Genomic DNA, 14,398 nt, shown 5'->3' with positions numbered 1-14,398 from the left:
TGAGTCTTGCACATTGAGGTTTACTAAACTCGGAACAGTGGGGTATGTACATCAGGGGTGCACAAATCCCCAGATATTGTAGTACTACAACTCCCATGGTGCTTTGCATGCCTTTAGAATATCTTTAGAATGACAAAGCATCATGGAAGTTGCAGTTTTCAAAATCTGGGGATCTAACTTTTGGGCACCCCTGATTTACATGAAAATTTTGTTGTTTCATAAAGACTGGTTTAGCAAATGAGTCCAGTTGTAATGAAAATATAAGGTAACCAAGAATGGAAAGGGTTTAGTAAAGTTAGTTATATCATCATAAAAGGAATCCTTTCTTATTATTTTGTAATAGTTGTAAACTGTTCCCACCTCCTATAACCTTGGATCCAATTATGGAACGACCTCTCGCACACTTTCAAAATGACCCCATGCCTAAAATACTTTAAGAGATCCCTCCCTACATATCTCAAAACAGAATGCACCTGTCGTGGTTGATGATATATTTCCTACCTGTTCTATGTAAAATTTCGTATATATTTTGTATTAATATTGTTTTTGTATTTTATTGTACCCTAATGTATCAATGCAATGTTTTGTGGACCCAGGACATACTTGAAAATGAGAGAAATCTCAATGTATCCTTCCTGGTAAAATATTTTATGAATAATAATAATAATAATAATAATAATAATAATGTTCTATTGATTTAAAAAAAAATCATTATATAATCAGAAGCACAACAAAAATTATAAATAAAATGAGAAATTGAAAATAGTGGAAATCTATGGAAAGATATTTGACAGCTTAGGAAGTCCATCGATAAGGTCTTAATTAGTAAAAGCTTGTGAAGAGTGAATCATTACAAATAATTTCTATTTCTGTATGAAGCTAATGTAGAAGAAAGACATGCCGTGTATTATTTAACAATAGGAGATTTGGAAAATATATTATATCTGAAATAAAGGAAACTGACTTTAAAAACCCAATGATAAATAATTTAAGTGCATGCATAACTGACAGTCCATTAATGGGATTCAGTGTCAGGAAAGCATATCAGTGCTTTCTGTGCTTCTGTACAAGATACACCTCGTTACCATTTAAAATGGCTGGAAGGGTAAATGACTGATATCAATCTGGTTTCTTGCAAAAAAAATAATAATGGTGAATGCCTGAAAATCTATTCACATTTTGTTATGCCAGTGTGCTAAGTGGTGTCAAGCTATAGAAATCATATCTAGAATTGATATCGAATTTTCAGATATTATGGTATTTGGAATAGTCCAGTATCATAGCGCTGTATATTCTAAATAATAATAATAAAAAATGGATGCTCTATGTATTATCCTGTGACTTTTTTTTAAGTGTGGGAAGTTTATGAATAGTTACAATGTAATTATGTCTCCTAATTACTTAATTAACACTAGGATTTACTATTAAAAGAACACTCCAAGCACCATAACTTCTACATCATCGTATTGTTGTTGATATTAGTTGTTCTCACTAACTATCCCTAGATTCCTGAATTATACTAAGATGGCAAGATACCCACAACATAGTGTGAAACAGAAAGATATATTTCATTAAATATAAAAAAACTAATATATGTAATATCTTTGATCTATAGTGCTGGGTTTGTTGGTGGTTGGGGACATGTAAACAACCAGGAAGGATTTGGTGTGCCATCACTAGAGTCATGTGATATATTTATCAGTTCAACAAAGAATAACAATTTTGCCTCAAATTAGTTCAACAAAGAATACATTTTTTCCCTAATTCCATTTTAAACATGGATTCCAGTAACATCACTGCAAATCTGTGATTTCTGTGGGAAAAGCAAGTCTTATGGCTTGACTGGTGTGCAGATTTATTTTCAACATTGAATTGACTATGTAGAGAGAGAGATAATGAAACAAGAGAGGTCAGAGGACAAGCAGGAAGAGAGGGCAGGAAAGTACTGGGAAAGTAGGAGTGTGCGTCCTTGCACACCCTGCATCTTAACAGAATTTCTCTCTCTCGCTCTCTCTCTCTCTCTCTCTCTCTCTCTCTCTCTCTCTTTCTCTCTCTCTCTCTCTCTCTATATATATATATATATATATATAAATATGAGCTCATTAATTTAATTGGTTGTAATATTAAGGTGTGTCCCAGAGGTATACCAATAGTGAGAAAGGGACCTTACAAGATTAGCTCATTATATGGATGTTTTCATAATATACAAAAAGAAGATGTCCCAATCTCCATGCCTACTAAGAGGACCAGACTTCTGTTAGGCACCACATATGGATAAACTTGATGATCCTTATCTCAGCTCTTCATTATGGTAACAGGTAGGTACAGGTGTGGCCCTGACTGTCCTTAGGTTTTTTTTTAGCAGAAAAGCTAGGGAACAGTTGGATTGCCCTCACTGGATTCTTATGAGTAAGGAGGATGGATAAGAAGCAGGTATAGGACTTAGGAAGGGAAGACAAGTACATCTTGTCTAAACTTAAAATATACATCTAGCCACCATATATAACACGGCCTGGAATTTTCGATGAGTAAAATCTGCATTTAACTCTAATTCATTTTCCTGATAGAATTGGGTGGCATATCTGTATCAGTGAGTGTGGACATTGAGTGAGAAGGAGATGATTATAAGAGTGCAGTGACATCCTTGAGCAATGAAGTCAATGAATGGAGGAACTGTTTATTGAAAAGAATAAAACAAAAATGTCCCAGATTCTTGTGAGATTTCACATGCTGGTGAGAATCCATGTTCCTGACGTATAGACCACACATTATTGAATATTTGGTTGACGTGTTTTATCAGTATATGATTGGTGTACAATTACTTTGTAGCAATTAAAACAGTGGTAATTTCCCTTAATTAGTTTGAAAAAAAACTTTTCAATCTCAGTAATTCTATTTTCCTAGACCCGGGTTGAGGAGTTTCTACCACTCCAGATGCTGCAACGTATCCAATGTTACTCTGGCAGCCTTCTCATTGCTAGAGGCTCTGGCCATATATTTTTACAGCATCTGAACAGGCAGCAATAGTCCTGATTTGTATTACTAAATCCACAACTGACCTAAAAAATAGTTATGTAGAGTATATTACCTTACATGTTCATGCAGAGTTTCTTGATTGGTGATAACTCAAATTTTCATTCCAAAATCTGTCATCATACATTTCACGCAGTGAAAATTAACAGCTCATGTTTCAAGACCATAATCTGGTGTCCTTTTGATCTCTCTCGAATTTCTTCACAAAACCACTGTTTGAAAGTGCAGCTAAGGAAAGAAAAAAAATACAATATTCAAAGATAAGTAACATACATGTCCGCAACCTGAATGCAGCAGTTAAACACGTGTCGTAGTTATAATTGATAGTTATTTAATTTCCACATACTGAATGAGTGAGAGAAAATATATATTAGAAAATCTGTCCATATGATTCACATCTTGGGTTTGACTTGTTTCATAAAATTTGATTGACTGTTGGGTGACCAAAATATGTACCGTACATTTAAAATAATCCAACACTTATGTTATAATGGGAGATTGTAACAGGAAACACATTAGAAATTACATTATGCAAAATACTGAGAACGTTTTTTGGGTCCAATGCATAACCAAGTATTAAATGGCCTGGACCATATACTCACCTTTGCTGTTCTTGAAAACCTATAGAACTTGCAGTTTCTGTAGTAACCTCTCACCAGACAAGAAATCCTTGTGTAAAAATGGGAATTGGGGGCACACCCAGAACATGCATCCCTAAGCAGTGATGCTGCCGTAGAGAACAAAACATATACAAAATACAGTTAAAGCAATAGCGCGCACACAAACCAAAATACAGTTTTACATTTAACAAGGCTACTTAAAACCACCTGTTTTAGCAAATAAATGTATTTATTTGCTAAGATAGGTGATTTTAAGTAGCCTTGTTAAAATCACTTAAAATCACCTATCTTAGCAAATAAATACATTCTTAGCAAATAAATACATGTATTTGCTAAGATAGGTGGTTTTAAGTAGGTTTGTTAAATGTAAAACTGTATTTTGGTTTGTGTTCACGCTGTTCCTTTAACTGTATTTTAAGAAATCCTTGTGTAACAGGGTTTTATAACAGTTATAGACCAGCTATCAGCTTGTACAACCCAAAGAAGATCTGGCCGTATTAAGCATTAAGTCATGAAAAAAATAGGAGTTTTGGTAAAGTTATGTTATTTTTTTATTTTTTTTATTTATTAATAAAATATTTTACCAGGAAGGATACTGAGATTTCTCTTGTTTTCAAGTATGTCCTGGGTCCACAAAACATTGCATTGATACAATAGTGTACAATAAAATACAAAAACAATATTAATACACAATATATACAAAATTTAACATAGAACAGGTAAGAAATATATCATCAACCATGACAGGTGCATTCTGTTTTGAGATATGTAGAGGGGGATCTCTTAAAGTATTTTAGGCATGGGGTCATTTTGAAAGTGTGCGAGAGGTCGTTCCATAATTGCGGCGCTCTATAGGAGAAGGAAGATCGAGACGCTTTATTTTTGTATTGAGTTAGACTAAATAAAGTGCTGGTACTGGATCGGAGGTTATAGAAGGTGGGAACAGATTACCACTATTACAAAATAAGAAGAAATTATTACTTTTATGATGATAGAATTAACTTTACTAAACCCTTTCCACTCTTGGTTACCTTATATTTTCATTACAACTGGACTCATTTGCTAAACCAGTCTTTAAGAAACTAAATTTTCATGCAAATCAGGGGTGCCCATTTTCATGTACATCAGGGGTACTGGATTGGAGGTTATAGGAGGTGGGAACAGCCGGAGAGAGCATTCTGCTCAGGTAGGGTGGGAGCTTCCCTGAAAAGCTCTTATACACAAGGCTGGAAAGATGAAGTGCGCCTGGATTCCAGCAACAGACAGTTTAGTTCTTTTAGCATGTCACAATGGTGGGTCATGTAATTACATTGTAGCACAAAGCATCAGAACTAGTTATACAATATATTAATTTTATTAAGGTGGGTTTGCGGTGAAGGTGCATATACTACATCCCCATAATCAATGATTGGCATCAGAATTTGCTGTACAATTTTTCCTTGACCGTAAGGCTTAGGCAGTATTTGTTTCTGTACAGGGCACCTAGTTTGGGATAAAGTTTAGATGCAAGTTTTTCTATGTGGAGGCCAAACAATAGATTGGGGTCTAACAACATACTCAGGTATTTAAAAGAGTGGACTGCGGTCAGCGTGCTATTTGATTTTGTTTTGATGCATAAATGGGACTTTTGTAATTTGTGTAATTTAGGTACTGTTCCAAAGATCATTGTGACAGTTTTGTCAGTGTTTAGGAAGAGTTTGTTTTTTTGTGATTCACTTGTCTACCACTGTGAACTGGTCTTGGAGCACAGCCTCGAGCTGCAGTAGATCGGATTTGCTTGCATAGATTACTGTGTCATCTGCGTATATGTGTACATTTGAGAATGTGTGGACATTAGGCAGATCATTTATAAATAATGTGAATAGTAGGGGGCCGAGAATGGAACCTTGGAGAACACCACACCACACCACACCAATAACTGATTTTTTTTAGTTTGTGCAGTAGAATGTCGTGGTCTACTGTGTCAAAAGCCTTTCCAAAATGTAGGAAAATAGCTCCAGTTAGGTCTCCTTGTTCCATGCTAGTTTGGATGTCATTGCAAACTTTTAAGAGGGCAGTTGTAGTGGGATTTGCTGGGATTTGATCAGGTCCAGACTGGTTTTTCATTTGTAGTTTATTTAGGTGTTTCCTAATGACACTTATAGGTACAGGTCTAAAATTGAACTTGTCTATATTGGGTCTTTGCATATTTAGTGGGGCCTGATCCATATTTGTAGTTTCAGGATGTGTGTCATTTATTAGCTTGACAATCAAGTATGTGTTGTTTTTTAGTTTTTTTCCACGAATTAGATTATTATGAATGCACATGCCTTGGCAGCCACATAAATTATGTTTTTCCGATTTAACCTTCTATATATGTGATAGTGTTTTGTTTAAGTCTTAACCACTGAGATAGGCTATCTTAGGACAAAATGTCAGGTATTCACTTCTGCTTGCATTTTTGTATGAAGGTATAACACTTTACCGACCAAAGTTACAACAGTACTTATTGTTTACTTGCTTTTCACATTTATTTGTGCTATATTTTTTTTCTATGCAATGAATTCAAATTGTGACATGATACGTGAAATTAGTGTATACATATGGTAAATATGTTTTGATGCGCTAGCATTGCTAATTTGGAAGAGATTTCTTTTATATATTTTATGTAAATGTAAACTTGATAAAGATTTGTATTTTATTAACCTTTTGGTGTGCATCTGTTATTATATAGTATACTACATTATGACCACTGGGGGAGCTGGTGCTTCATTTGATGGTCTGGTTAGTTCTGGTTGAGTGCTCCTATGTAATAATAAAGTTGTATGAACTTTTTCAGGATAATACAGATGTATGTAATAAAAACACACCAGCAGAACAACAAAACAAAACAATGCAAACAGTAAAAAACGGTTTTCCTGGGTGCTTAGGGAATAATCATGTGTTAGGTTAGAGTAACATATAGGAACATTTAAAAATAATATAATATGAAATCAACACTACAGTCACTAGAACCACTACAGCTAAATGTAGTGGTTCTGGTGTCTATAGCCTATCCTTAAAGGCTGAGCATTGTAAATGCTGCTTTTTCAGAGAAAAAGGCAGTGTGTGCATTGCTGCCTAGGAACACCTCTGGTGGCAGTCACTCAGACGGCCACTAAAGGTGCTTCATAGTCCAGTGCTGCACAGTGTACAGCAAATACATTCAGCGTATCCATGCTCTGAATGGAGGCGCTGAACATTCCCCATAGAGATGCATTAATACAATGTATTTTGCTGCACATGCACAATAGTCTCACAATGCTTTCCCATGTGAATGCATTGGATTGGCTTTTTCTCAGCCAATGAAGCATTGGATTTTTCTCAGCCAATGAGGTGGGGCCAGCCGGTGGGGAGACTGACGCAACATGGGAAGAAAGATGAGTAAAAAAAACTTTCCCATGTGATTGGAGGGGGAACGGTCACCTAAATAGTGAGTTAAACACTATAGTGTCAGGAACACATTTGTATTCCTGACACCATAGTGTTCCTTTAATTAGGAAGGCAATTTTAGTTTAAGAAGAGTGTAAAAATATAATAGAGTAAGAGTTCCAATAATAAGAATTGCATCTTGGAATAATATAATATTTTTTCATTGAGTAAAATTAAAGTAGTGACTATGGCAAAAGTTGCTTTCGTTACTATGTATTGTATATGCCTTAGCTAGAAGATAAAGAATCATGTACTATCATCACACAAGCAAATCAGTATTTTGCACTATTAAGAAATATGGCACTAACCTTTTACAAATATTAAAAGTACCATGTTAAACGCATGAACCAATAACAAATATTCATATCATAATCCTAATAATATGTTATCATGTTATCATTTAAATTAATTCTTGTGAGATTTTTCTATACTGAAGAATATATTATTTACAACAAAATAATTTTTCATAATTAATCTCACATTATAATTATATAAAGCACAAACTAAATACTCTAAGTTCTCACAATGGTCTACTTGTACTTTTTGTCAGTTCTGTCATTGAATCTGAGGACCCAACTAAATTTGTCCTTCCTTTCCCTGAAAATAATGGCTTTGTTTGACCTTTGGTTACACAACGATTCGTTACATAACTCATTATATCTGTAATATATTTATTTTCATTTTTACACAATAATCACAAAGAAAGCTCATCTAACTATTAGGTGTGGCTTAATTAATTCAAGTTTAACAAGCTATAAAAGCGCTACATGGTAATTAAATGGTAATTATAATTAAAGAAAGCTGTTTTTGAAAACTAACCAACGTTCTACGCACAATAATAAGAATTCTGTAGGGAGATTAATGATATTAATGATATAATATTTTCTGTAATGCACACTTCTCTTTGACACTACATGTTTGGCATTGTAGTACAAATTAAACTTTCAGGCATTATTTCAGTGCAAAAAGTTAGCAAAGGTAAGTACATTTTGGTGGGTGGGGGCAAATATCTAAGACTGTAATAATTTATCTGACTGTATATGCATGCAAATATATATAATGTTACAGTTACTATGAATGTACATAATGGTGTAATGTGTGTACCTTTCTGAAAGAATTATGGACAGCTTATATAGGAAAAATCATATCAAAATCTTCTAAATTTGCTTCCAGAGTATGACAGCATTAGTTTGTGACTTTGATAGTGGTTGCATGGAATTCTGAAACCCATAACCATCAAGTATCCGATGATTTATGGGTTACGTGCAGTGAACCCATTGAGAATGATCAGTGATCAAAGTTATATGAGTATCCTTAGCCTCTTTCTGATTCCTCGAGAAATTGCTGGGTTGGAGTAAACAAAGAAAATTGTGGCACGGAGTAACCTTCATTATAATATTTATATGCTTTTAATGTATTTAAAAGTATTATCATAATACTTAATTTAAAAAGAAGTATGATTATCTCCATAGAATGACATTTTAAGATTTTGTCTATGACTGAAAGTAGCTAAAGGCATGCAGGGAGGTCCTAGTTTGAGTACATGTCTTTTTGGGGTGCAGTCTCAACTAGTTGACATGTTGACATTCATTAAAGGGACACTATAGTCACCTGAACAACTTAAGTTTAATGAAGCAGTTTTGGTGTATAGAACATGCCCCTGCAGCCTCACTGCTCAATCCTCTGCCATTTAGGAGTTAAATCCCTTTGTTTATGAACCCTAGTCACACCTCCCTGCATGTGACTTGCACAGCCTTCCATAAACACTTCCTGTAAAGAGAGCCCTTTTTAGGCTTTCTTTAGTGCAAGTTCTGTTTAATTAAGATTTTCTTATCCCCTGCTATGTTAATAGATTGCTAGACCCTGCAAGAGCCTCCTGTTTGTGATTAAAGTTCAATTTAGAGATTGAGATACAATGATTTAAGGTAAATTACATCTGTTTGAAAGTGAAACCAGTTTTTTTTCATGCAGGCTCTGTCAATCACGGGAGCCAGGGGAGGTGTGGCTAGGGCTGCATAAACAGAAACAAAGTGATTTAACTCCTAAATGACAGTGAATTGAGCAGTGAAATTGCAGGGGAATGATCTATACACTAAAACTGCTTTATTTAGCTAAAGTAATTTAGGTGACTATAGTGTTCCTTTAACAACTGCAGATCTTCCAGAGAACTTCACAATTATAAGATAGATGGAGAGTCTTAAGATGTCAGGAGACCAAAAAGAGATAGGTTGGAATAAAGCTGGAAGTAGAAGAGGAAGTAGTGCTATGGAGGACTTTTTTAAGTGAGGGTCTGTCATTTACATGTTAGTGTAGATTGAATTAAGAAAGATGAGCCAAAATGCAAAATATACAACTATAACAAAGAGAGAATGCTCTAGCTGTTCACTCACATTTAAAGTACCGTATTATTATTTATAAAGTACCAACACAGTCTGCAGCGCTGTAGAATGGGTGAACTAAGAGACATGTATTTGTAACCAGACGAGTTGGACACACAGGAACAGAGCTCAATGAGCTTACATGCTTCATCGTGGCCAGCAGTATGTTTTTCAGCTATTGGAGCTACAGTAGCTCGTCTGTGTGATCAGACCAGACTGGCTAGCTTTTGCCCCCCACCCCCCCTCACCCCCACATGCATTGATGAGCCTTGAACGACTTTTAGTACGTACTAACCACTGCATACCTGGAACAACCCACAAGACTTGCTGTTTTGGGGATGCTAGATGCTTTCACCCAGTAATATAGCCATCACTCTTTGACTTATCAAAGCCACTCAAATCATTTTGCTTGCCCATTTTTCCTGCTTTCAACCCAATATTATTCACTTCACCTGTTAATGGTTTTAATGTTGTGGTCGATCAGTATATTTCACATCAAATTAAAGCTTTTTAAGTTCAATATATAATATGTGTCAGTGTAAGGAATGAGAAAAATAGTAAATAGTAAGTTTTGTACTTGCTTGTGTCCCTAAGTACAAAACAAGTAAGCTTAAGCTTTGTCCTTAAGGGGTTAAACAAGAGGGGAGGAGTAGTCTGAGCACATTGAGGAATACTCTAATTTTGAAAATAAATACATTTAGTTTTAATGTTAGAGGGTTAATTAATGTTATCCTGAGACTTTACAAATAATAACTCCTTAAATAATGACATAACTTCTAAATAAAATATACAAAAGATAAACAAGAAAACAATATAGTAAAGTCCACAACAACTCATTTGATAGAACGCCTTGTTGTCATGTAAACATCAGAGAATTTCATAAAGACATGATTTAAATAATGTAAAAAGCTCGAAAAGCCTTTCATTAAAATATTAAAGGCACTGTATTTCACACATATTGTTTTATTTATTTAAATGCTGAACCATCTAACCTTATGATATTTGTTATATAAACTACCTTAAATCCATGTACATATAGGTTTATCATAGGGTGTAGAGCAGGGGTGCCCAAAATGTTAAACCCTCAGTGTTGCAAAATAACAACTCCCATGATGCTTTGCATGCCTTTAGAATGACAGAGCATCATGGAAGCTGTAATTTTAAAACATTATTCAATGCTTTACTAGTGGGTAAGTACTAATGCTAACGTGACATTTGCCACGTATGTGCTTTAGGTCTCCCCGAGCAAAGGCGGAGCATGAACCAGCACTAAACCCCTTCTGCACCACAGGGGCTGGGGGGCACAAGAGAGGGGGCACTATAGGGAGCTATAGTTTTCCTGGCACTATAGTTACTCTTTCATAAAGCAACATATTCTATATATGTCTACTAAATACATGCACCAGTATATTACCTATTCTATGAATCAGAATAGATATGAAAAATTATATTACAGAAGATAAGTTAGAGATGAGTAAACAATTTTCTAGAATTCTCTTGGTGAACAACCTCAGAGGCAAATTGTGGTGACTTGATGAATTCATTCCAAAATGGGGGCTAACATTTATAGGCAGGAGAAAACCAGATGAGTTCCGAAATTTTTCTTCAACTGTGGTATTGTGATCTACATTTTCAAAGTTGGTTCACCACAGTTTAAAGATTAGTGAAAGCTTATGTTACACTTTTTTTTTATCACATTGCACTTCTCTCATTGCAAATATAGTGTTTGCGAATTATGCTAACAAAATACTACACTACATAATATGTCCATCAGCACTGTTTGCTGTTAAAATATGTTCTCAAATATATTCTAAAAATGATATCATTATTTTAAGTGTCTTTTTTATGCCACAAAAGTAGTCATATTACATGTATATTTATGTATGTATATGCACATTTGTATACCATTTTAATTTCTGTAAATGAATGCTGCATTTGCAAAATTCAAGCAATAGAAGTAAAATAAAGATATCTTCAATACTTCCAGTCCCTCTAGATGTCAGTATATATCTTCTCAATGGTAAAGGACCTTAGATAGAAAAAAATTTTTTATATTGCCCATTAACAGTCATCATGCATCCAGCCTCCTCACTGTTATTTAACCTTATTGAAGCTTGATGCTCTATGCAGGTATTAATTGGGCAACTAATAATTACAATGGTTGAGAATTCTTTTCTAGTAAGCAGAATGTATCACTAGGGGTCTATACTATAATCATTCTCCTGATGACATACTGAGTTTCATGAATACTCATATCTTATATTTATGGAAATATCACGTTTGATTCACACATCTTGGACATTTTGATTTGGTCCATTTAGAATATTCTTTTGAGAATAAATGATGATTTTAACTAACAAAGTCACATTAACTGTGGAGATGCATAGCTTAGGTTAGAATATTTATACAGATGAGTGATCAGAGGTGTAATGCCATGCATCTGAAAGGATAATGCACAAAAATTAGCCTGAGCATGATGTGAGATTCACAAATAAATATATATTTCCAGAAAGCGACAAAACCCAGACTGGAATGTGAGTCCAGTATGTTCCCAAGTGTAATGAAATAAAGTGACACTCCACTACCCAAATAAAGTAGATAAATCCCATTGAAAACATGCATGTATTTAATTATGCATTTTTTTTAAATTGGAGTTATATTTAAAACTGTTTGCAAATACTGCACATATCGTGCCTACCTCCTTTGCAAGCCCTTCCCTTATTCCCCAGCCCAGACTACCTGTGGCTGTGCAATCCCAGAATGAAGCTCAATGAGAAGTGTTTGCAAGACAGGTGCTCTGGGCAATTGCCTTTTCATGACTTTAGCTCCAATGAGCTAAACAAACCAGGAAGTAACAAGACCAGTTGTTTGATTGACATTTGGGAGGTAGGGGGGATGAAACAAGGTTAATTTCCATTGAAATTCTGCATTTTCTGTGAAGAGTATGTCTGAAAAAAAAGAGGAAACACTCTTCACGGATAATGAATTTCATCAAGCTAAAGTGCTTTAGGGGTCTGGAGAATTCCTTTATGCCGTTCACATGTACACATGGACACATAAACACAACCACACCAGGACTCCCTTCGTTCTGGCATTAGTGATATACCAGATGAGAAGAGACATTGTGTTCCAGAAGATTTAGCCACCTGCTACTAAAAAGAGGGCAACAGAATGAATGGCTGTCACTGGATATTGCAATTGCAATCTAGAGGTGAGATTCCCAACAATCTCAGGCAGTCTGGAACATGGTCTGCTACAAGGTTAGTGACCTCCCAATCAATTTCACCAGATGGTTAATTATGATTATATCCTATTGCAATGTGTTACATCACACTTTGCAACGTGGGATTTTAGAATATATCTCTTATTAATTTCTGTCTGCTTAATTTCATTGATCTACTCTTCCTTATGGCTTTAGATATATATGTCCTCCATGCAACACAGTCTTATACCATTTCCTTCCACACCTCCACCGACATGTCTATTCTATATTGTTCTATACTTCACTACCATCTCATTCATGTAAGATCATTATGCACAGCAATAAAACTTGGTTTGTCCTCTTCGATTCATATATAAAAAAAAAAAAAAACATTTGGATGCACCGAAATTTATCTATTTGTTCAACTGCTTTGGCAAAATCTATTTGGACAAACCAGAATGACACCAAAATGCACATGTTAGTGTACAGCAATGCACAGATGGCTATGCTATTACCTAATCTAGCAATATATAGACTTAGCAATATCAGGAATTTTTTGCAATGCCATAATTATATTAGTATATCTGTATAAAAAAAATGTACTGCGCTTACTAGTTTTATAAAAAATATATTATGTTTTTTTATTTGATTTTTATTTTATTATTATTTATAATGTTATTGCAATCTTGTATTAGGGAAAATGGGAGTATGTAGCCTGAGTGACTATCCTTCAGACTGGAAAAAATACAGTGCCCTATCAGCTTATACCAACTGCATCTGTGGAGGTAGCAGGCGTAGTCACATCGCAAGACACCAGACAGAGTTAAACCACTACAATGAAAGACGCATGAAAACATTACAAACACCACTAACAGCCTTTTTTAAGTGAACTAGCTCCTGGATCCATGACACGGGATTTACAGTGTTAATCACAATACTTCACATTTCAGACAGTTTTTGGTGAAATTTCTGCCTATACCCAGTTTTTGAGCTCTTCACTTCAAGTCAGACTCCCTCATCCCTGTGTGTTGCACTAGGCATACCAGACCTATTTGACCACTAACACCATCACCACCACCATCATATTTCAGAATATTTTATAAAAATTAGAAATAAACTTTGAAATTGATGGCAATTTGCATTCTTAGAATACTTTCAGAAATTGTATAGCAACTTTTAAGGAAGAGGTGAGTATACAACTGGATCTCAGCTAACAGCTGATGACACCTCAATTAATGGTCATGACAATAGCTGCTAAGCAAGCAGACAGAAAGCTAGTCACACACTCTTTTTTACATCCCAGTAATTTAGAGGATCAACATTAGCAGACAAAGGCATTACTCTGTTTTGGCTATTTGATGCTTAACTTGCTTGCACTATACTGCCTAGAGTTTCTGCCCAAATCACTGATGCTCCATTGTTCTGTGTTGGGGTTGAGTTGCTGCTGTCACTGCTGGTGAGAGTAGCAGACATGTCAGGTCTGTCAGACCATGGGTCCTGTCTATATGTCTGACCCTCCAGTATTTCAGAATGTTAAATTAGAGTGCAGGTTTCCCATTAATTCAAGGCTCACACAGGGCAGTTAGCAACAGTTTAGGACTAGTGATTTCCCAAACGGTTCGCTGGCGAATAGTTCCTGGCGAACATAGCTTGTTCGCGTTCGCCACGGTTGGCGAACATATGCGATGTTCGGTCCGCCCCCTATTCGTCATAAT

At 35.2% G+C, this 14,398-nt stretch overlaps 1 protein-coding gene across 8 annotated transcripts in view; it reads right to left on the bottom strand.

Annotated features, from left to right (window-relative positions):
* MYT1L (myelin transcription factor 1 like) overlaps positions 1–14,398 on the bottom strand; it is a 451,096-nt gene that overhangs the window by 301,715 nt on the left and 134,983 nt on the right. For 6 of the 8 annotated variants that reach the window (XM_063442204.1, XM_063442202.1, XM_063442207.1 and 3 more), the window contains exon 2: positions 3,094–3,261. In XM_063442204.1, coding sequence (XP_063298274.1) covers positions 3,094–3,101 — 8 coding nt within the window. In that variant the 5' untranslated portion in view covers positions 3,102–3,261. Of the gene's footprint in view, positions 1–3,088; positions 3,262–14,398 lie in introns of all 8 variants that reach the window. The other 2 variants (XM_063442206.1, XM_063442208.1) reach the window with 1 other exon arrangement.

This window comes from Pelobates fuscus, chromosome 2 (assembly GCF_036172605.1).
Source record: "Pelobates fuscus isolate aPelFus1 chromosome 2, aPelFus1.pri, whole genome shotgun sequence".
In the NCBI taxonomy this organism is placed as follows: domain Eukaryota; kingdom Metazoa; phylum Chordata; class Amphibia; order Anura; family Pelobatidae; genus Pelobates; species Pelobates fuscus.
Note: the sequence above shows the minus strand (reverse complement) of the source record. Positions and strands in the feature narration are given on the sequence as shown.